Here is a 23,654-nt window from a genome sequence, read left to right on the forward strand (position 1 = left end):
GCCTCGTGGTGTGCACACGCATTGGCACATGGTGTGTTTCTACATTTTAAGGGCAGATATCTAGAAACGTGCCAGTCTTCAAATTTCTGCTAAAAATGTATGACTTTCTGCAGTGCTTTAATTTCGTTATTTCAACATGCATCATATAAGGTGAAAAATCATACAGTTATTAGGAAATATCTTCAAGTAGCCGCCGGGACGTTGCCATTTATCACGGAAGTAATGCCCACCTCTTTATGTAATCTGTATATATACCTGGACTATGGCGATTGCTCAAGTTGCCGCCGTTGACGCACATTAAAAAAGGCTACAGCCAGATCCTGAGTGCCTCGGCTGGAATATTTTGTATTGTACGTATAGGGCTTGCTTTACTTGCGTTTTTCAGTGTTAACATGCTGTACCGCAGTAAGCCGAGAAAAATCACGGTAAAGAATTTCAGTATAGCGCTCACAGACATCCCCAGCTCTTTCTGAGAAAGAACTTGAAAAGGTGACAGATAACTCCTCCTCAACCTCCTCAACCTCCTGAAGACTTATATTACAATTGAAGCGATAAGGACACACATATGGCGTCCTGCCCGGACTCTCTGCCAACACCTAGCCTATCTGCCTGCGGTCAAGCCTGCCGAATGGTATCTGTGCATCCTGAGCCATTACCATACGGCTTCACGCTTTGCGCGAGACCTTCGACTGCCGCTTGGTGCCTGATTGAGGCCCAGATCAACAGGATAATACCTGGTGTCTGGGAAAGAAAGAAAAAGAAAAAGAAGATTTGGCATCGCCTACTCTTAAGCAGCTTACCTTACTCCTATGTAACATGTATTAGGTCAACAAGAAAAGCGTCTTCATGTTTATTCCGATGTACTCTCAGGCACGCGCAGCCAAGCGAGACAACGTTTCCTCCTTCGTTAGGCGGCAGGCGCAATCACAACGAAAGCGCGGCTACATTGAACTACATTTCAGTTTCCCTATGTACTCTTTCCCCTATGTACACTTTCCCCGTGTACTCTTACCTGAGAAGTACAGAGTACACGTTGAACCTGGTTGTAACGAACAGGCTTTCGGGCTAAAAATAGTTAGATGTGTCGGGTATTGGAATTCGCCTCGAACGAACTCAAACGAACTTATGCTAGGCTCACGGCATATGCGAATTTGTTATTTCCAATGCAGAAGAAGAAGCAAGAAAGTGATTCCATTTACTGAAAATAAAACTATGTACACGTAGTAGTCAGTAATTTTTGCCTGTGCCTTGAACCGTTTCTCAGCGTCATTACGAACATCTGGCGTTCAGGGATCGCGAGATTATGCATATATGCACCTGCTCCAGTCCACTTTCCTGAATAACGCCACAGTGCCTGTGTAGGACAAAAAGCACGTCCTGACGCGTCCCACGAGGGGCCTCTTCACATTCAAGGACTTGATGGTGCCATATGTCGAATGTCCAGTTCGTTATGGGGGAGTTATTTTACTTGAGTATCGGTGAGTGACTTTCTCGCGTTCGAGATGAGGAATATATAATTCGCTTTATCCGGGTCCGTTATATCGGCTTTGACAGCGTGCACCGACGGCTCCGCCCTACCGAACAGTTCTACCACTGCTGTTGTTATCTCAGCAAAAGTCATCAAGTTGAAAACGTCTTACTTAAGAAAATCGGCGGAAGGTTGCATCCCTTCGTGTTGCACTGCTTGTTATTGATGACGAACAGTCACATATATGGTAAATGTCCAGTAACTCAAAGGCGGCACTATTATTCCAACTCTCGTCCTTGCGGCGCGGTCCGTATGAAAATATTGTGCTTGACATTACAGAGACCACACAGCGCGACTAAGAAGGGACCCAAAATCATTGTTCAGTGGCTACTAAATCACTGTGGCAAGTGCGTATGAAGCTGGTGGTTTAGCCCATGCAGAAAACCGTAATCTATGAAACCCGCTTTCTTGGATGGATGCTGCAAGAATGCTCGGCCTAACTACATGCCAGTGAACCACATCCTACTTTGATCTTAGCACACAGACTACTTATGCAGTAAGTTAGCCCGGTCAGTTCGTCTTATGAATAGATTTCGTACGCTAATACCACTGAGGCACAAACTGCAACTCTATTTTTAATTAATCTTCTCACATACCCATTACAGACTTCTAATTCGGGCTTCAAAAACTTTCAAAAGTCTCCTAGAAAAATACTTATGTTGCAAAGGGGAGCTGTGAGAGCAATCGATAATCTTCCACTCAGCGAATCAACTGAACCTTCCTTCTCTAGATATAACCTACTTAGGATCACTGAAGTCTTCAATAAAAAACTTGCTATCTACATAAGCCCCTCCAACTGATCACTGAAGACAAGCACACATTTGGGACTCACACGTTTTTTTGTTGTAGCGCAAGCTGAACAAGGACAACAGAAAGGCACATCTCACACACGCAGCGTTGTGTGTGTCGCACAATGCGGTGTGTGTCAGATATGCCTTTCTGTTGTCCTTGTTCAGCTTGCGCTACAACAGAATAAGATATGCCGTGCCAACAAGCCCCTATAGCTATCCTCATTTGAACTCACTATCTTACAGCTGCTTCAAAGTACCATTTAAGGCATACGAGGGATCACGTTCTGGCCTGCTACTCTACGTAAGGGAAGGAGAAGGGGGGAAGAAAAAGGGCCACAATGGGGGATGATAATGGGAGGAACGAGGTTAAGGACACATTGCATTGCATCGCGTTTTAAAGTCTAGTACAAATTATGGATTAAAAAAGCTGAGACACTTAATACCGCACACATTGAATTCATACCCAGAAATACTGGATTTATTATTGCAGAATATGTCAGATGCTTGCCTTTAAACATATTTTACATAAGTTGTTCAGTAAATTATGAATGTTGAGTTGTTAAAATTTTTCTTTTTTACATCGTTGCTACAGCGTATATTTGCGGTCTATTGATGTTTTTATTTAGTCACCTACTGCTGATGCCTATCTTACTGTAAAATGCGTAATTATTCGCAAATTCTGTCCTTTTTTTCAATTTCTTTTTATATGAGGGTTGACTTACGCTAGGTCTTCGTAACGCCCTGAGTCTGCTCTCTCTTGGTTAGCAAGCTTGTGTACTGCTATAAAGTGAAATCAATAAATCAATCAATCTGAATGGAATAGACAGCACTTCAAGCATGCCAAGCTATATTCCCAGGAATCTTTAGTTCTTAAGCCTTCAGTATCCATGAGGACTAAACCGAACAGACGCGACGCTTTCTTTAAAGCTATGGTTGGTTGTGGCGTTCACCAGTTCTTAAGCGTTCCGCAGAGGAGTGGCTGATCCCACAGCCTGTGATCACTGCCATGACGAGGAAACTATATGTCATATTTTGTGCAACCACCCGCAAGACCATCTGCAGAACCGCTCACTCTCCGTGGAACTCAACCATATGAATGACCTTCCGCTGTAAGGGGAGAATTCTACACCATCGAAGAGGCTCATCAACACAGCAAAATTCCATGCAGGTATGCTGCGCTTCTTGTGGTTCATTGGCCTGTCTGGACGCCTGTAATGAGAACACCCTTCCTAGTTGGGTTTTTCTTTTGTGTTAATGTAATGCCCCATTACGCGAAAACCCGGCGTCGTCGGTATCGCCACCGAGCAATGGTACCAAAAATGGCCGACGGCGCAAAGAGTCATCATCATCATCAGCCTAGTTACGCCCACTGCAGGGCAAAGGCCTCTCCCATACTTCTCCAACTACCCCGGTCATGTACTAATTGTGGCCATGTTGTCCCTGCAAACGTCTTAATTTCATCCGCCCACCTAACTTTCTGCCGCCCCCTGCTACGCTTCCCTTCCCTTGGAATCCAGTCCGTAACCCTTAATGACCATCGGTTATCTTCCCTCCTCATTACATGTCCTGCCCATGCCCATTTCTTTTTCTTGATTTCAACTAAGATGTCGTTTACCCGCGTTTGTTGCCTCACCCAATCTGCTCTTTTCTTATCCCTTAACGTTACACCCATCATTCTTCTTTCCATAGCTCGTTGCGTCGTCCTCAATTTCAGCAGAACCCTTTTCGTAAGCCTCCAGGATTCTGCCCCATATGTGAGTACTGGTAACACACAGCTGTTATACACTTTCCTTTTGAGGGATAGTGGTAACCTGCTGTTCATGATTTGAGAATGCCTGCCAAACGCACCCCAGCCCATTCTTATTCTTCTGGTTATTTCAGTCTCATGATCCGGATCCGTGGTCACTACCTGCCCTAAGTAGATGTATTCCCTTACCACTTCCAGTGCTTCGCTACCTATCGTAAACTGCTGTTCTCTTCCGAGACTGTTAAACAATACTTTAGTTTTCTGCAAATTAATTTTCAGACCCACCCTTCTGCTTTGCCTCTCCAGGTCAGTGAGCATGCATTGCAATTGGTCTCCTGAGTTACTAAGCAAGGCAATATCATCAGCGAATCGCAAGTTGCTAAGGTATTCTCCGTCAACTTTTATCCCCAATTCTTCCCACTCCAGGCCTCTGAATACCTCCTGTAAACATGCTGTGAATAGCATTGGAGATATCGTATCTCCCTGTCTGACGCCTTTCTTTATAGGGATTTTGTTACTTTCTTTGTGGAGGACTACGGTGGCTGTGGAGCCGCTATAGATATCTTCCAGTATTTTTACATATGGCTCATCTACACCCTGATTCCGTAATGCCTCCATGACTGCTGAGGTTTCGACTGAATCAAACGCTTTCTCGTAATCAATGAAAGCTATATATAAGGGTTGGTTATATTCTGCACATTTCTCTATCACTTGATTGACAGTGTGAATATGGTCTATTGTTGAGTAGCCTTTACGGAATCCTGCCTGGTCCTTTGGTTGACAGAAGTCTAAGGTGTTCCTGATTCTATTTGCGATTACCTTAGTAAATACTTTGTAGGCAACGGACAGTAAGCTGATCGGTCTATAATTTTTCAAGTCTTTGGCGTCCCCTTTCTTAGGGATTAGGATTATGTTAGCGTTTTTCCAAGATTCCGGTACGCTCGAGGTTATGAGGCATTGCGTATACAGGGTGGCCAGTTTCTCTAGAACAATCTGACCACCATCCTTCAACAGATCTGCTGTTTCCTGATCCTCCCCAGCTGCCTTCCCCCTTTGCATAGCTCCTAAGGCTTTCTTTACTTCTTCTGGCGTTACCTGTGGGATTTCGAATTCCTCTAGGCTATTCTCTCTTCCACTATCGTCGTGGGTACCACTGGTACTGTATAAATCTCTATAGAACTCCTCAGCCACTTGAACTATCTCATCCACATTAGTAACGATATTTCCGGCTTTGTCTCTTAACGCACACGTCTGATTCTTGGCTATTCCTAGTTTCTTCTTCACTGTTTTTAGGCTTCCTCCGTTCCTGAGAGCCTGTTCAATTCTATCCATAGTATAGTTTCTGATGTCCGCTGTCTTACGCTTGTTGATTAACTTAGAAAGTTCTGCCAGTCCTATTCTAGCTGTAGGGTTAGAGGCTTTTATACATTGGCGTTTCTTGATCAGATCTTTAGTCTCCTGCGGTAGCTTACTGGTTTCCTGTATAACGGCGTTACCACCGACTTCTATTGCGCACTCCTTAATGATGCCCATGAGATTGTCGTTCATTGCTGCAACACTAAGGTCCTCTTCCTGAGTTAAAGCCGAGTACCTGTTCTGTAGCTTGATCCGGAATTCCTCTAGTTTCCCTCTTACCGCTAATTCATTGATTGGCTTCTTGTGTACCAATTTCTTCCGTTCCCTCCTCAAGTCTAGGCTAATTCGAGTTCTTACCATTCTATGGTCACTGCAGCGTACCTTGCCAAGCACGTCTACATCTTGTATGATGCCAGGGTTCGCGCAGAGTATGAAGTCGATTTCATTTCTAGTCTCACCATTCGGGCTCCTCCACGTCCACTTTCGACTAACCCGCTTTCGGAAAAAGGTGTTCATTATCCGCATATTATTCTGTTCTGCAAACTCTACTAATAATTCTCCTCTGCTATTCCTAGAGCCTATGCCATATTCCCCCACTGACTTGTCTCCAGCCTGCTTCTTGCCTACCCTGGCATTGAAGTCGCCCATCAGTATAGTGTATTTTGTTTTGACTTTACCCATCGCCGATTCCACGTCTTCATAAAAGCTTTCGACTTCCTGGTCATCATGACTGCATGTAGGGGCATAGACTTGTACCACCTTCAATTTGTACCTCTTATTAAGCTTCACAACAAGACCTGCCACCCTCTCGTTAATGCTATAGAATTCCTGTATGTTACCAGCTATTTCCTTATTAATCAGGAATCCGACTCCTAGTTCTCGTCTCTCTGCTAAGCCCCGGTAACACGGTACATGCCCGCTTTTTAGCACTGTATATGCTTCTTTTGTCCTCCTAACCTCACTGAGCCCTATTATATCCCATTTACTACCCTCTAATTCCTCCAATAACACTGTTAGACTCGCCTCGCTAGATAGCGTTCTAACGTTAAACGTTGCCAGGTTCAGATTCCAATGGCGGCCTGTCCGGAGCCAGGTATTCTTAGCACCCTCTGCAGCGTCACAGATCTGACCGCCGCCGTGGTCAGTTGCTTCGCGGCTGCTGGGGACTGAGGGCCGGGGTTTGATTGTTGTATTCATATAGGAGGTTGTGGCCAAGTACTGCACCAGGGTGGCCAATCCTGCTCTGGTGAGAGAGTGCGTTACCGGTTCTGGTCACCGGGATCAGGCCGCACTCCAGGCCTGTTTGTGCAATTTTCTCAACACACGTTTTCTTATTTTTTTTTTGTATTTTCCGGTGGAGAATTGCGCTGCACCGGGATTTGAATCACGGTCCTTTTGCACTGGAGACGGATACTCTACCGTCCCCGCAGGAGTTAAATTAAAAATTGGAGAATGGGGTTTTGCGTGACAAAACCACTTTCTGATTATGCACGCCTTAGTGGAGGACTCCGAAAATTTCGACCACCTGGGGTTCTTTAACGTGCACCAAATTCTAAGTACACGGGTGTTTTCGCATTTCGCCCCCATCGAAATGCGGCCGCCGTGGCCGGGGTCCGATCCCGCGACCTCGTGCTCAGCAGTCTAACACCATGACCACTGAGCAACCGCGGCGGGTCCCGCAGGAGTTGTACGCCTCATTTAACCTACAGTGGTGCCCAATTTGATCAGTCAAGGTGGGCCAATCTGAGCTCGGTTATACCGCATGGATGGCACTCGGCTAGAGAACCTGGTATTTATGACCTGCACACACAGCTAAAAAGAAATCCTCGGATTGACCTCAAATTTCTCAGGGAGATGCCTGTAAAGAAAGTAAATTAATGGCTTTGAAAAGAAAAGCTAGTACATTTCGGTCTGCGTGGCAATCGAACCCGGACCTCTAGGGTGCGAGACGAGCAGGCTCCCCCGACATCACGGCGGCTCCACGGTTTTGGTTGACGGAAGGTTTGCCTATAGTGCATGCGTCATTGCACGCGTAACGTCGCAGCGATCTTCCTGACTAAAGGTAAGGCCTAGCGCATGCGTCATTGGGCACCTGACGGCTCAGCCAACGGGGAGGAGGCGGCGCCACGTCGTGAGTGTATAAAATGAGTGTACAAAATAAAAAAGAATTAACGTCAAATTGAACGCCTCTCATCTGTCCTTCGAATTAGGAACTCCTGGCGGGCAAGCGAGCGCTTGAGACGCTTGACGCGTTTCGATTTGGCCTTACCTAGGCGCGATTAGAATGCAGGTGAGAGCTTGCGCGGACAAGGAACGCGCGGAAAAGAACATTTCACTAAAGTGACTATAATGTTTTCGTATGCACGTAAGCAGTCTTAAGTGTCTCTGCATAATTCTTTTTCTTTTATATTTTTAAATCTCTCTTTCTTTCTGCCCTCCTTCCCATCCATTTTCCCCACCCGGCCAGTAGACATAAACTGGAAACATTTATTTGGTAAACCTCCCATCATTCCTCTCTTTTTGTCACCCTTCTCTACGTGTAATCTATACCCTACCAGGTAGATATTGAATATGATCCATATATACTATGTTTTTATCTGTTCAAACTAAAAAGCGAAAAGACTAAGTGTAACGTATTTCACTTTGTTACTCCTAAACGCCTCTATCATTACAAAAGCCAGCTATTACCAGTGCTGACATCGATTGCCATCAATGTGAGCTACTGCATCTAGAATAACGCACACTCTTGCGCAGGACATCCCCTACATCATTGTCTTGTATGTGCAGACAGAATTTCTGTAAACACTAAATCTATCATTTAAATGGCCGAGACCGCTTTCAACCGTAGAAGCAGGTCGGCTAACGACACCGTATATACTTTACCAATCGCCATATCTTTCTTCATGGCTCCTAAATTTTGTCAGTATCCTGTCTTAGCAACATGAGGTTAGAGCACATTATCGCGGAACAAAAGTGAAGAAGCCGTCACATGTGATTGACAAGAGAGAGAGAGACAAAAGGGAAAGAAAGACAGGGAAGTTAGCCAGTGTAAATACCGGCTGGCTACCCTATGCTGGGGAAAGGGGCAAAGGGAATAAAAGGAGAAGGAAGAGAGAAAAAAACAACAAGAAAAGTGCACGCAGTAACGCGATGTTACGCGCAACAATAGTCAAAGGCGGTCGCACAATTCACATGTCCTTAAGAACTTTAGCAAAGCCCTTAAGGCCTTGAGTGCCGAAACCCGTCTGGACCAGTGTCCTAGAACTTTCTCTTCTGTGAAGGGGCGATCGTCTAGTTTTTCGAGCGCGGTCACAAGCACTTTTCTTGGCACATTGTAACGTGGACAGTCACAGAGGAGGTGCGCGATCGTCTCTTCGCAGCCGCAGGTGTCGCAAGCAGGGCTGTCGGCCATTCCAAAGCGGAAGGAATTGGAGTTCGTGAATGCCACGCCGAGCCATAGGCGGCACAGAAGTGTTGCTTCCGCTCGTGGCCACCCTGGCGGAAGACGGACTTGTAAACTTGGATCCAATCTGTAAAGACGTGTGTTCGTGAATTCACTGGTGTTCCACAGCGTTAGCGTAAGCTCGCGTGGGAGGGAGCGAAGACTTGTGGCTGCATCTGTTCTTGACAGCGGTATGGATATAATCTGGGCACCATCGTGGACCGACCGGGCAGCGTCATCCGCACTGTGATTTCCCGAAATTCCGCAGTGACCCGGTATCCACTGGTAGATGATGTTGTGCCCCTTGTCGATTGCGCAATGGTGGAGTAGTCGGATGTCTGCGACTAAATGCACATTTTGGCCCGTGGTTGAAAGGGGACAGCAGACACTTTGAATCACAGTGGGCAATGCGACAAGGGTAACTGTCACATCTGTTCGCGGGCGTCGGCTACATGCGACGTGAAGAGCGGATATAGCCGCGCTACATTCGGTGCTCGAAGTTTGGTGCTCGGTGCCACGGTCCACGAAGTTTGGGAGGGTTCAACAAGGTTTGAGAGGGTTCGTCTGCAAGGCTTCGCTTTCATATCTGCTTCTTCCGACGTGCCGCCAACGACATTAGGCGTGTATAACATCTCAACATCAAACATGTCGGAACTATGTATTTTACATATGCATAGTTCCACAAAAATTTACTGAATCCGCTAAGCAATTCTCAAATAATACGAAGGGCATACCTTCAGCCTTAGTTTGTCATTCCCACTGTCGTCATCGGCAGGCAAGGGAGAGAGTAAATGAAATTCCTCGATGGGAGCTGTAGATGTTACACTATACCCGAATGACTGTCAAGCTACTCCAGATATCAAAATCCCGCAATAAACGAAAAAGAAAGAGAAAAAAGTATTGTCACGTTGTAGTGACGGCGAAGAACACAGTAGGGACAACTGTGATTCACGTAACTCTTTATTTGGCGAACTTGTGCCCAGCAAGACAAGTAACACTCAGACACAAGGATAGCGGCGAGCAAAGTGGGCGATCGTCGAAAATCGGATGAGCGGGTCAACCGAACACCACCTAGACAGCAGGAGACCTGTTCACTTCGATCTATGACGTCATGCTAACTAGCCCGAAATTTCCATTGCCAAGGCTTGCATGACGAATGCGGTGACGTCAAAATCGCCGAGGCTTACTCGGGAACATCCCCATTAGATTCTATGGCAGTTGGGCCAGGTAGCATGACGTCATGGATCGGAGTGAATAGGCCGTGTGCTATCTAGGTAGTGCTGGTCAAACGCGTCGGCTTTTAGAGACCGTTTCATCGGGCGAGGAGGATAGGGCGCTTGGAGAGCCTTTCCTCCTCTCTGGCTTGGGCGATCCGGCGCGGCGCTGCTTGAAAGTATTGCTGTCGCGTGCTGCGGAGCGATTTTGAGATGTTTTAGATGGTATTTTGTGAAATTTACGCCGTGTCCGTTCATATAAGGTCGTCAGGGAAGCCTTTCGGTGCATCGGTAACTACAGTAGGCGGAAATATCTTTTGGGAGCGCAGAAATGTGACGCGTTTTATAAGCCGCGGTGTACGCACATTATCAGTCGCGGTGTGTGTATGTGTTGTGAACCATTTTACTTATATCGGTTTTAATTCAACAAAGAAACCCGGTGTCTCTGTATTAGCAGCATGAAATGGTAAATCTGCTCAATATCTGATCGCTTGGCGTAGGGAGCAAAGCATAAACATAAGAGCGCGTGCTCGTGCACGGCCAACCTAAGGCAACCACGAAACATCTAAGCGGCAGGCGCAATCAAATATTTGTGATGCACCGGCATCGTTCTCGCGCATTTCAAGTCTAGTAGGCTTCAAATTACCATATGTCTACGCTAGCCTTCCTGCATGAGGCCGATGGCGCTGCTCAACACAGCGATCACTGCGGTTTGTGAACCAGCACGGTACATATATGTAAGCTGTGCGCTTCGGCATTGCCTTTTTTGCCTGCATACAGCCATAATATATGAAGGATCGCATAAAAAGAATGCGATGCCTATTTCTGAGGACAAAATTTCCGTAATGCGTGTGAGTGCGTCGTAGTGAACGGAACAAACACAACCGAAAAAGAAATTCGGTTATAATCCTCTTTCTCGAAAAAGCAAGAGAAAACGGGCTAACGCCGCAATAGGGCCTCGCATAGTCACGCCGCACAACGTTTATAAATATATAACCGCTGATGCAGTATGCTTGGACCATGCGGTATATAGAACAAAGATATATGTAATCCAGCACTTACCACTGCTTAGGACGCTCGCGCAGTTCGTAAACAGTCCCTTTGCTGGGCAAGCGTACTTCAGACTGTAAGGTATGCTGCTATCACTTGTCAAAACTATTTTATTCAGGTGCGGAAACCTCACCCATCGAACCAAGTAGTCACGCAATGTAACGTGCAGCGAACAGTTTGAACGCTTCCCAAAGTATAACATCACAGCTCCTATCGTAGAAGAACGGTACCCACGATCACGCTGTTATGATCGTCGCGTATGTTTCCGCAGCTTAGAAATAGAGGATAATACTGCACTAAGGTCACATTAGTGACTGGAACATTCAGAAATACACAATTCATCTCCGAGGCTGATTGCAGACTCGAATATGCGCGCACACATCACGTTGCGTGTTCTGTCCACCTTAACGCCAGCAGAAATTCCGGCCATGATGCCTTAAACCACTTCAGCACGTCTCACAGAACCGTTTACTACGTAGAAGACGCACGTCATACTAAACAGACCGCACGACCGCGAAAACAAACGCCAGAAACTGCCGCCAAGCGTATACCTGCCATGCAAAAGACCGCTTTCACCCAAGCCAGTATGGCGCTGCTCATAGGCGGCGCCACTGCGTTCCCAATATGGCGGCGCCTACGAAAAAACGGTCTATACACGACTAGTCAAGGAGGGAGGCAGAGGAGGGAAAGGTAGGGAGGTCAACAAGGCATGCGTCCGGTTTACTACCCGGCGCAGGGGAAAGGAAGTTAAGGGACATAAAGAAAATCGGAAAGAAAGAAATGACAGGGAGGGAGGTCGAAACTGTTAGGAATTACATACTGCATCGATATCATAAGAAGCCAACAAACAAAAAGACTAAAGACAACACAGAAGAAATTACTTGTACTGAGTAATCGAAATAAAGAAATTATAACTTAATGGATTGGAAAGTGGGTGAGAAAACAACTTGCCGCAGGTGGGGAATGATCCTACGTCTTCGCATTACGCGTGCGATGCTCTACCATCCACACTACATACGCACCCATACTACCATACTACATCGAGGAACACAACGCGCTTTGCACTGCATGTACGCTTATCTATCATAGTTCCTGAGCACTGAAGAGCCCTAAGATATATATTAGCGCCGCCGACGTCGGCGAGACAATATCCTTGGTGGTGGTTATCGTTGTTGCTGCTGTTGTTACAACCAAATTTTCGCAACCACGCATATTGAAATACTGCGCCCCCCCCCCCCTATGTAATACCCTCCTGCGCGAGGGCCTTTAGGGGTATTCTGAATAAATAAATAAATAAATTGGCGAGAGTGTCAGAGCGTTCACCGTCTTATTTAAAGGTGTTGCGGCCGAAACACTAGATCACAAAGCCAGAAATGCGTATACAAACGTCAGCTTTGCCCGTAATTCCTGCGGCAGAGATGGGCACGCCCGCATGCTCGCTGTTACGAAAATTTAAAATATTCTTGTGGTTTCTGTTCTATTCTTTCCTATAGCGCAATTCAGACAGACAGGTCAGGTTAAACGAAGAAAAGTCAAATTCGATGAAACAGGCTGCGTAGAATAAAGCGTACTTCGTGGCCGTGCAAACCGACATAGCCATTCGAATGGCCTTACTTGGGCGAGTCGCTCGCATCATGTCGTGAATGGTGTGAATACGAAGCGCGTACTTCCCGAAGGTGCACCACCGATGGGAGCCACCGCGCAGGAGGCGATAGCGATGCGCGCGCCCAGCGGTGCATTATGGTATTGCCTTCAAAGCCCCTAGGCACCTATTGTGTTCAACACCCCACCCTTTCCACCATTCGCGCGCGCACGCAGCCACGCACACTTGGTCCGTACGTCCGTATCGCATCTGGTAGGCCGCACGCACGCGCGCGCGTTCCACTTATTTTGTTTTTCGGCACTTCTTCCGTCGCCCGCATATATACACTCGCGGCAGACTTGATGGACAGCGACTGGCCGGTCCGTCGATTGGCTGTTTGCTTGGCCCGCTCGGGCAGCGGCTACAAGCGCCGGGGACATTGCATCCCATGTTTTATGGATGTTGGCCAACTCGCCGACATCTCGGCACTTCGTTGTTGCCCTTTCCAAGTGCCGGCGTGGCAAATGGAAGGGCGACAAGTCGTATAAACACAGCCCGCTTGCCGGCCTCCTTTCTATTTTGCTTCATTCCGCTCGAGGACCCGAGCGCGCGTTGCCGCCGCGCGTGAGTGGAGGCCCTTAGACGCGCTGCGCACACCATACTACTCGCGGGGTATTGCGTTCTCCGGCGCGCGCCGCAGATGCCGCAGCAGCACTCCCCCTTATCCCGCGCGCGCTAAGGGGGACGGATCCTTTTATATTGATTTTTGAAGGATCGCCGCTACCCGCCCCGTTTTATTCGCGCCCCGAATGCGTCGACAGTGGCAGCTCACGTATATACGCGCATACACGGGATGACGGCTTTCCCAGGAAAATTGGAGTGGGCACACCCTGTCCAAATGGGCGCTCACTGCGCTTTACGTGCGCGGGGTGCATAGCGGACACGCGGTCACTGGCGGCACTTCGCGCCCTCTGGATTACGTTGTGTCCTCCGAACAAGAGGCAGGGGAAGCGGAATGATAACACGCCGCCATCCCGCAATGTATACGCAGCCGTCTTCCGCGCGGGTAAGAGTGTCGGTGGAGCCCATCGGTGTTTTAGGGTGGATTTAACGTTCGCGTGGTCAGCGCTGGCGTACTCCATTAGGCATACCATGTTGCTGTAGTCAATTTAGGACCCGAAGACATACATAGCTGGTATAATCATGGGACCCTGGGGTGGACAGTTTCTAAAGTCTTACTACCATTCCAGTTCGAAGAGCTAAGAACCATCGCCGGTCACTTGTACCTACATTAAAACACACTGAACAAAGAGCACCGATAATATATTTGTGCATTTATTTCCAAGATGACATAAATGTACTCTTGTCAGCTATAACAGAAAAAAAGCAAAGGAAAGAAAACGCACCAGTCTTGAGGGTGACGCTGATCAAGATAAACTTCAGCATTGGCAACAGCAGAACCTCAGACTTTTCAGTTTCCTTCCGACAGTGACATAATAAATGCGCTATTCGATCTTGACGGTCTCAGAGTAGCGCCACTTTGGTGACACTGACAAATTTAAAGGAGTTCCGAGCTCTGTGTCAGTTATTTCCAAAAGGCAAGCAGTTGCTCAAGAAAGCTCGAAGTCTGCTTGTCTTCAGCGCTTTACATAGAATGAATGTTTCAAGGCTTCGAAATATTTTTAATTACTATTATTATTCTCATAGCTTAGAAACTGAAACATACACGCTTGTTATGAACTTTTTCTGCGTAACACTCATATCTTTTTCTTCTTTTTAAAATATCGCATTGTCAATCGTTGTTACGACAGTTCCTCGGACACTGTTTATGCATGAATCGATTCCTTCAAGTTTTCTGGCGCCTCACAGCAGTCATCGTTCTTCCAATTACTAGCGGTAAATTCTGCGCAGGTGTCAACGCTCAGCAGATTCATTTCGGGGCGTTGCGTCTGGATCGTGAGCGGCATGACGTAGACGACTAGCAAACTGTCAGCTTGCTTCTCGCTGTACGTAGCGAAGGTTGTTGCTGAGCGAGTTCGTTCGTGCTGCGATGTCATTGATGATAGAGGCTACGGCACACGGAGAAATAAATACTTGTCATCTCATTTTTCTACGCTTAAAATATAAAAGAATAAAAATGCTTAATGATTCAGTTCGCCGATTCTAAGACGGTGAAAAGGTGAAAGGCGGGTGACTTGCCTGGATTTCATGCTCTGAAAATTGCGTCCACGCCCCATGTGATGCGTTTTTTAAAATAAAATCAGTCACCAGAATTCCTTCATTCTGCGCTGGCGGAAGCTGCGGAATCCCTCCGCGGAAGCCAAGATGTGGAACAGAAATGACATGCCACGAATGTCCAACATGAAACAACATGAGTCCCGAAAGGGTACTTTGTTTACACAAGATTAGCTACACCATAAAGAAAGGGGCTTGCTAAAACGGCGTGTAAATTGAGTTCACTGTCCCTATAAAAATTTCGATGCTATAGCTATGCCCTCGCACTTGCAAACAAGGTGGTTAAAATGGGGATGCAAGAAAAAACATAGCATCATGACATGCACGAACTGTTTGTTCCACAGCAGATTTGTTTTGTTTTATGACACGACCTATGTGAGACAAGCCGGTAGTTTACAAGCCGGTTTACAAGCCGGTAGCCGACAGAATGAGGTTGCATGCGCAATATTTAAGCTGACGGCGTGCTCTTGGCAAAGCATCTTGGCGAAGCATAGTGAAGGAGACTTTCGCAGAGTGCTGCATATATACTTTAAGAAAGGGCTCAACAGAGCACCCACCATCCTTGGTGCATGCAGAAGATGTGAGAAGAGACAAGCGTCTCCTTCAGATGTATATGCAGCAACCACGTAAGCTGTCTATCAAATGTTGTGTCCAGGAATAACCGACGTTACTTGGCATCCCTTCTTGCTCCTTTCCTGTGTGTGTTGCGCAAGGACGCCAGCAACCCATTTTATGTGTTTCCCTGCATTAGTGAAAGCAATTACAAAAATAAAAGTCACGTTCACCACGGTATAGAACCTCTTTTCTACTCAAAATAAAACTCAAGTGGGAGACGTTTGTTCACGTTCGTCTCTCTTTTGTGCTCGCCATATCATCCTGTTTTTCCTATCGTCATGTAAATTGCCCCTAATTCAACTGAGATGTTTGGATAAAGATCTCTCACTGCTACTTTGCCACAAATAAATGTCTATATTATACCTTTGCCGGTCGTAGATTGCAGACACCGTGGAAGAACGAAACATAGCCGGCTGTATACAAAACAACCTGCGAATGCCATTGCGTCTGGATATCCCTTTGTCATCTATGATTATTACCATGCAAAAGGAATAGCGACCGCTCATTGAGAAGTCTTTCAAAGTTATACGGTACGTAACCAGTAGCCTACATGGGTGAACCCTTGGCAATGATGGGGGATCTCCGTCAGCATATACTTTTTCATAACAAAGTTTTAGGCACGGCTTGGTTTTGCTGCCTTGCGCGCAACTTCTGCAATTCCTTAATAATTAAGCGGTGATGGACAATTAACCTCGTTTTCAACGCGTTTCTTGTACTCTAGAATGTTATGCGTAGCGAAGCACCAGTCGTATCTGCGAAAGAAAGGGTGCCGCGGCAGCTGACGCGGTCATGTGGAGCTCTGCGAAGTCGTTTGCTCTCTCCTGGTTAAGCGAACAGCGCGCTCGTGCTGTCCTGTCGCAAGAGCGCGTCTCCCCCCCCCCTCCCCCCCATCCGTCGCTCGTCATCTATTCTTTTTTTTGTGAAAGGCAGAAGAAAACAGAATAGTTTCCGTGCGCTTGCCTGTGTGCTCGCGCTGCTGTGTGCCCTGCATGGTCGCACTGCCTGTCCGTGAAGCCCGACTTTATATTCTGAGAGGACACGAAAAGAGCGCCGTTCGCGGTGGGTGGGCCACCCCTGGACGTGAGCGAGATTTATAACGAGAGAAATTTCTTTTCGGGCTGAAGAAACAATCTCCTTTTCTTCCGCCGCGGTGCTCGAGTCTCTCTAAGCCGGCCGCGCAAGCCTCCGAGTTGGTCAGCCCGCGGGGGTCTTAACTGCATTTGGAAGCCGCCACTGCGTATTCCGATTTGGCGTCATTGTTATGAAGCAGAGCGTGCGTGTGCCAAGTGGCTGCGCGAGGCCCCGCTGATCGAAGCGGCCCCCTTCACGGCTGCTGATCCGCCGGGGCGTCGCGCATCCCTCCCTTCCTGGCCCGGGAGAGATTGGGACCGAGGAAAAACTCTCCCCGGGGTTAGCCACTGCAGGATGCGCCGCAACCTCGCAGGAGATAAAACAGAGTCCGTGCCATTGCAGCGCTTGAGTCGTGGGTCCCTGCTTTAGGCCCTCGAGCCGTTGGCATCTTCTGTGTGTGAGTATGTGTGCCTGTGGGACTAGCTCCCAGATTTTTACAAACAGCGCACGCTAAGGACCGCACCGCTCGCTCACTCTCTTGTAGAGCGTTTCACACACCCTTAAGCTACCCTAGGCGTTTATTTCTCTCAAAGTGCGTTTGGGGGTGAAGAAATCGCAGTGGGGGTGGTTAGGCTGAGGAGTGGCACTTTCGTATTAGTTAAGACCCGCGTTTGCGCGTCACTAATTATCCATGCCGCAGCTTCGTAACGAATAGCCGTTCCCATGCCCTATTCGACCACACATGGTAGTTATGTCATACTCCTGTCAGTTGCAAAGCATTCGTATTGCCAATACCCACTCTAAGGAGCCTACGTAGCGTCAGAACATGCTATCGGAGACACAAATTGGCACACTTCGGGAATTCTTCCGGCTCTGAACTCATTTAGCGCGACAGTGCTGTAGCAGCCTCTAACAATGAACGCCGACATTTTCTCAAGAGCAATCTTTTGGCAAGGCACACAGGGCCGTCCTCGCCCGCTACATTATTGCCTGTCAAGTCGTCCAGAATGCATTAACAGGCGCCATCCCACTCATGCAGACTGTGTGACGCGCAAAAGCCCGCTCAAATTGTTAAGTGCCAGAGCTGCGCAATAGCGCAGTTAACTACACAGCTGCTGTCACACTTTTGTCGTTATCAAAAGCGCTGAATTCGTGCGGCGCGTTATCATCTGCAACATCCATGACAACACGAATGAAGAGCACGAAGAAGTGCCATCAAGAGGGCTTCAGGGCGCGATGCCGGTCTCCAATTCCTTCGGGAAAATTGGGGAAGAACTCCTTGCACCAAGTGGTCCCCACTCAGGCGGAGCAGCAATGGCAGAGGCTAAAAGGTATCCTGCTCGGGCGGCTGCTGTGGCGCCTCCGAAGGGCCGACTGACCGATGGGCCCGCGGTCGCAACGAAATCATGTACCGGTCAGGCCGGAGCGATTGCTCTCCTCGATCGAAGTCCTGCTCGGATAAAACAAACAGGCGGAGAGCGCTCCTGGCAGCCGCGCGCAAGGGGGCGGTGAGAGGGCAGCGAGGAACCACCACCCCGGTCCTGTTTGCGCTTTCACCCGACTGACCCCGACAAGGTTTTTCAATATATAAAGGGGGGTGTTCGCCCACTGCTGATTCAGGCGACAGGGCCGAGCGAAAGGGAAAGGTAAAACAAGCGGACAAAGTTTGTTCTCATGTTCTTTCGGCGGGCTCCATTAGCGTAAAAGACGTGCTCGCCCGGTGACTAAGCTCTGCCTGAGCAGGAGCCGGGGGAGCCGCGGTAGTATACGGCGTGTTTGTAGCCTATACGAGAAGGGACACGAGCCGTGTGCTACGAGATGCGGGACGCGCAGCGGGAACCACTTACGCCGTAGACAACAACATCGGCAAGCGGCGCTATAGGGAGGCCGCAGTGTATCGCTCCTTCGTGCGGCTGAATCTGCGCGTCAAGTCGGAGTCCCGCGGAGGTGCGCGCCACACTCTCCGAGCGCGCGCTGTCGCTTGCCTGGGAGCGGGCGCAAGGTGGCAACCCGGGCTCGATGAGGGGTGGGTGGCGTAAGCAATGCTCTGACGCGTCACGAAGGCGCGCGCGCCCCCCGCCGCAGCCGTGCGCTGCGGCTATCGGCCACCGCGATCATGGTCGCGACCCAGCACTCACGCGAAGCATCACGTGTCGCTCACTGGGAATTCGGGAGCTGCGCTTTTTTCCGCCATTGTGTGCGCGGAGGGGTGATTAAAAGGCGCCCCGGCTGCGGAGGGGGAACTCCCCTTTTCCATAGCAATAACAATAAAAAGAGAAGCAGGAAGACCGGGCGAGTGGGAGAAGTCTTATTTTGATGGATAAGGGGTGATACAATCTGGGCGGGAGTCACACTCTGGTGACCATTGTGTTTATGAAAAGGTTTTTTGTGCCCCGGACGCTGGAAGGGGCGTCAGATATTAGCTGGAGGGATTAAGATTCGGGGTGGATATAGATTAGCGAAGTCGTCGAGATTATGCCCTCCCCCACTCAATCCTTCAGTGGCTTTGGCTTCCCGATGGGATTAGGGATCATTGAGCCTGTAGGGGCGAGGAATGACATGAAAGGGGCACCCTCGCCCCCTCTCACTTTCCTCTTACCCGGCGACGCTATGATGGCCAGGTTTCATCTAACGGTCGTTAGTCCCCGGCGACCTTCCCCCCACCCAGTTGTTGTTGACAGTTGTCCTGCATGGATTTGGCGCACGTTGACCGGACTCTCGACACCCGGCGACCAAACACGGCCCCGAGTTCTGTCCGCTGGGCTGGATGAGTAATGAACGATGCTGCGTCGAGGCCGCCGTGAGAGAGGGCTGCCCGAAGGAGGCAGCACCACGGGTGGCCTGCTCCGCGCTCTCGCGCAGGTTCCAGTATGTGTCAACAGCAGACAGGCCAGTGTGTGCGCGACCAGGACTGTCAATGGGCCACATCTCGAGGCTCCTGTGACGTTCCTTGCGACCTGCTGATTTTGAGGGCCAAGAGAATAGTTCTTGTGAACATCTAGGGAATTAAAGCACTGAAAACACTGAAGACTCTGCACACTGCTGAGTCACATGAGAGCTCCGGCATTAACATAGTAACTCGTGTGCACTTGTAACAGTTTGCATTAGTACGCAATGAAAAAGGATGCAAACTGTTTTGAATGTGCCCGCAATGAATGCACCAAGCCATGGTACGTATGCGTCGGCGTACTGTATTATGAGCATGCTCATAATAACCATGCGTATTGTAAATATTCGGTCGGTCGGCTGCCGTCGGATGACGGCGAAAATGCATGCTGTTGGCCGATCGCTGCCGATGAGATAAAGAACGCCCTGCCGCTTCCTCATCGCCAGTCACGATGCAGCCGACCTTGTTCACCGAACGCACGCTTGAGAGCAACACGATACCATTGCGGAAACGCGCCGTCACGTGGCTTTTTTCATATTTCGCGGGCTTTCTTTGCAACCCAGAAAAAAGGACTACGTGAGACGCGTCGTAAAGGAAACAACTCGATGGGTGGTTTCTGAAGGTGCTCTACAAATATGCGTATCATACTTGGGGTCCTCAGCCAATAATTAAAAAGTTGGGTAATTAAACTTAATTAATTATTGAATTATGGGAAAACAAAAAATAATGTCTGAGTTACTATATATAGGCCATTGCGAATAGTATTCGTTCGGTTCTATTCGCTTCCGACGCGCCTTTCCTTTTTAAGTTCTTGGCTGAAGTTATGTGGAACACCATGTACAGGTATATAGGACCTTGCCTTGCATGTCTAGCATTTCATCAACTTCCGCTGTTAACACAATATAGAAGACTGCACATTGCATTTCTGCGTGTGGCAGCGAAGCCGTGGCATACACTGAAGAGCCAAACAACTTCACTCTTTTTGTTACGTTTCGGCTTACTATACACGCAAATGACGGGCGAGGTATTCATTTGTGTTTTTGAGGCGCTCTGAAACGCAGCTTGAGCGCTAAAAGCAAAACACTGGCGACCGGGCTTTTGTTTAACGAGGACACACACACACGCATCTTGGCGTTTGCTCCCATCGGCGAACGGTGGAAGTACAGTCATGGCAGCGGAAGAATGAGCGCACGAAGCCAAAGAGCGCGGCTTTCCCGCCGTCGAGCGGGCACTTTGCGCGTGCATGTGTTGCCGCGCCGCCACCTCCGCCGCTGCTGCCGAGGGAAGTGACTGCCGCCAGAGTCACGCGCCGTCGCGAAAGCCCAGAAGTCAACGCTGATTCATCTGCCACCACGAAAAACATTTGTTTTGAAAAGCTCGAGTCAGGTAATGCATTCTCCTAGGCGCGCATTTGCCCGCTCGGCGACACACTTAAGGGGTTGGAGCAAGGAGGGCGCGCTGCGGCGGCGGCGCGAACGAGCAAGCACAAAGCCGTAGCAAAGAGCGTTAAACCTTTAAAAGCAAGCGCCAATACCCTTTTGTTTTCCCTTCTGAATGGAAAGCGCACCTCCCCTTTCCCTTATTTACTCGCGAGCTTTTGTCGGGAGAACCTCAGCGCGTTTGCATCTCCTTGCGTGCTGTTTACATTTGTGTTTAGACAGGGGATTTTCGTTTCACCCCTTCCCCATCGACTCCTGAAACAAACGCATACCGGACCGAACGTGCACGAGTGCTCGCGTGGTCTCGCCGCCGCTCTCTGCTCCTCGTCTGCTTTGTTTGCTGGCTGTCACCGCTTTTAAGAGGTTCCCCCGACCGTTTCACGCGGTACCTCTGCCTCTAGAAACCGTTGTTCGCAAACGGTAAACGGGTTGCGAGGCGACACGCTCCCGCGTTTGTTTATTTTATTTTTTGTGCTCTCTGTTTTTCGTCGCTGCGTGTCGTTCTTGCTGTTTCTTCAAAACTTGACTTAGGCTGCGGAGGCCCCCGATCTCTTGCTTTGATTGGGAGACAAATGCTTTCACGCCTTTCTCCTTTGCAATCAGAAGCTCTCCGTGCGACCCCGTCTTCCGTTTGGTTCCACGCGCTCTCCCTTCCACTCACTCACTCAGATGTGAGTGCGCTCTCCCGTATGTTGTCTGGTTACCAGCCTTCTGTCCATCTATGAGATGCCATAATGTAGCGACCTTACCCAGTGCAGCAGCCATGTATACAATAAAGGTTAATGCATACAGGACGCCTGGCATGTAATCATGCCTCACTTACATGGATGCATGGCGATTGGCTGTTTGCGATCTGTAAGGACTGGTAACGCGTGATAAGCGAGAAAGTGAGTCCTGTTGAAGAGAAAGGAGAATGTGGATGCATGATGCATGAAATTATTGCGTACGTACGAGGCGACTTTCAACAACGACTCACTTGAATACGTCAATGGGAATGCGTACCAGAGGAATGAACGTTATCTTATGTCACTTACAAAGGGGAATCGGGAGAGCCAAGCTGTAATCATTCAAAACGTTCTGGCCCCACAATGTCATCCTATAACCACATGTTTTCATTACAGAGTACGATAATGCTGGGGAATGACAGAAATCAACCACCACCGCTCATGTATAGTGCAAATAAGTAGCAAATGCCTCTATTATTTCCCTCAGTCAGTGCTGCTGTGCGCAGAATATTATTGCACACAACACGAAAAAACTTGCATAACACATATTTTTTTGAATTGGCGTGCATCTCGTGAAGGTAAGGTGAAAACAAGAAACTCATTTCTTTTTTTTTTGTCTGCATGAGTACGAGCTTGGTCCTCAGAGTGACAGCTTCCTTGACCGCCACCTTAACATTAGGCATGTCACGACGAGTTGAAAACGCCGTCATTTTGTATTGTCATTATGTCCACCCGTGCAGTGCCAGCGGCTCCGTGTGACGTCACATTTGTCGATACTTATCCCAGCAATGAACGAAGCTCCTCTCACGCCCAAGTCCGCGTACACGGTCCACGTGCACCACCCAGGCACAGGGCGAGCGCTGCGGCCAGGTTTGAGTGCCGTGTTGCGAGCGAGCGCCCGTGCTTCGCAATTAAGCGCGCCCGCAGGAGGCCTCAATGAAATGGCCTGCGCTCGGGAAGCGCGCCTTGGAGCGCTTATCGGCCGAGCGGCTCAGGGCCCCGTTGCAGCAGGGAACCGGGTAACCGCAGCAATCCTTCATTGGGAATCTTCCCCTGCCGACGCGGCACATTTCATTTAGGACGGCGCGTCGGGCCCGTGTCCGCAAACAGTGGGTGGATTGGAGATAAGCGATCTAGAGGGAGTAGGGGCGGAGGCGGTTGCGCAGCGCCGCCAGGGAATCATCGGGTGGGCGGGGATGACAGGCTCCCGGCCGAGGGACTTCTCATGAATATTCACCGTCGCCGCCGGCGGCCGCGTCTACCGATTCGGCGTGTTCGCACAACGAGATTTGTCAACTCTGGTGGGCAAGATTAAGTCACGACAACAGCTCTACTTTTTTTCTCCCCCCCTCTCTCTCTCCTCCTTGGGCGCGGGCAGCCGTTCTTTTCCTGCTGCAAGGCCAGGCGCGTGTCTGGCCCGAAAGGCGCTGCACAATGGGCAGCAGCCGGCGCGAGACTTATCGCTGCCTCGCTGGCGGACAGCGTCTGCCGCCTCGGGCGCCGCCGAGTCCGCGCCGGAGACGTGGACGCACGCGCCGTCCCCACTGCGCGCCGTGATCCCATTGCGCATAAACAGTTCCGCGCAAGGGCCCCATTGTTTGTCCTTGGGCACGGATATGCGAGCGATCGATCCGATTACGGATGTCTCTGGATTTGTGTTGGCCTTCTGTAACTGACGCCTCTGGGAGCGAGAGCCGATAACTCAACGTGAACGACGAAAGCCGTTTTTCTTTCTTTCCCACCGCGCCACTCGAGCCGGCTCGTCAACATCGTCACTTCTTTCTCCGCGAGTAAAACAAAGAGGTGATAAACGTAATGTTTCCCGCTCCTGAGGCACCAAGCAGCACGCTTTAGATTTCGGTAGCGTGATAGATGGTGCATTTTCAACTACGGTCGTTAGCAGGCGAGTATAAAGCGATGGCGAGATGTGTATGCGAGTCACGAATGAGGACGCAGAATTCGAATGATACGC

General features: G+C 49.1%; 1 protein-coding gene across 3 annotated transcripts in view; it reads right to left on the reverse strand.

Moving 5' to 3' along the window:
- Positions 1-23,654, reverse strand: part of LOC142573227 (uncharacterized) — a 54,622-nt gene that overhangs the window by 26,977 nt on the left and 3,991 nt on the right. The window contains exons 2-3 of one of the 3 annotated variants that reach the window (XM_075682832.1): positions 19,231-19,588; positions 15,503-15,687 (exon numbers count right to left, since the gene is read on the reverse strand). In XM_075682832.1, the coding sequence (XP_075538947.1) occupies positions 19,260-19,588 (329 nt within the window). In that variant the 3' untranslated portion in view covers positions 15,503-15,687; positions 19,231-19,259. Of the gene's footprint in view, positions 1-15,502; positions 15,688-19,230; positions 19,592-23,654 lie in introns of all 3 variants that reach the window. The other 2 variants (XM_075682828.1, XR_012826258.1) reach the window with 2 other exon arrangements.

This window comes from Dermacentor variabilis, chromosome 1 (assembly GCF_050947875.1).
Source record: "Dermacentor variabilis isolate Ectoservices chromosome 1, ASM5094787v1, whole genome shotgun sequence".
NCBI lineage: Eukaryota > Metazoa > Arthropoda > Arachnida > Ixodida > Ixodidae > Dermacentor > Dermacentor variabilis.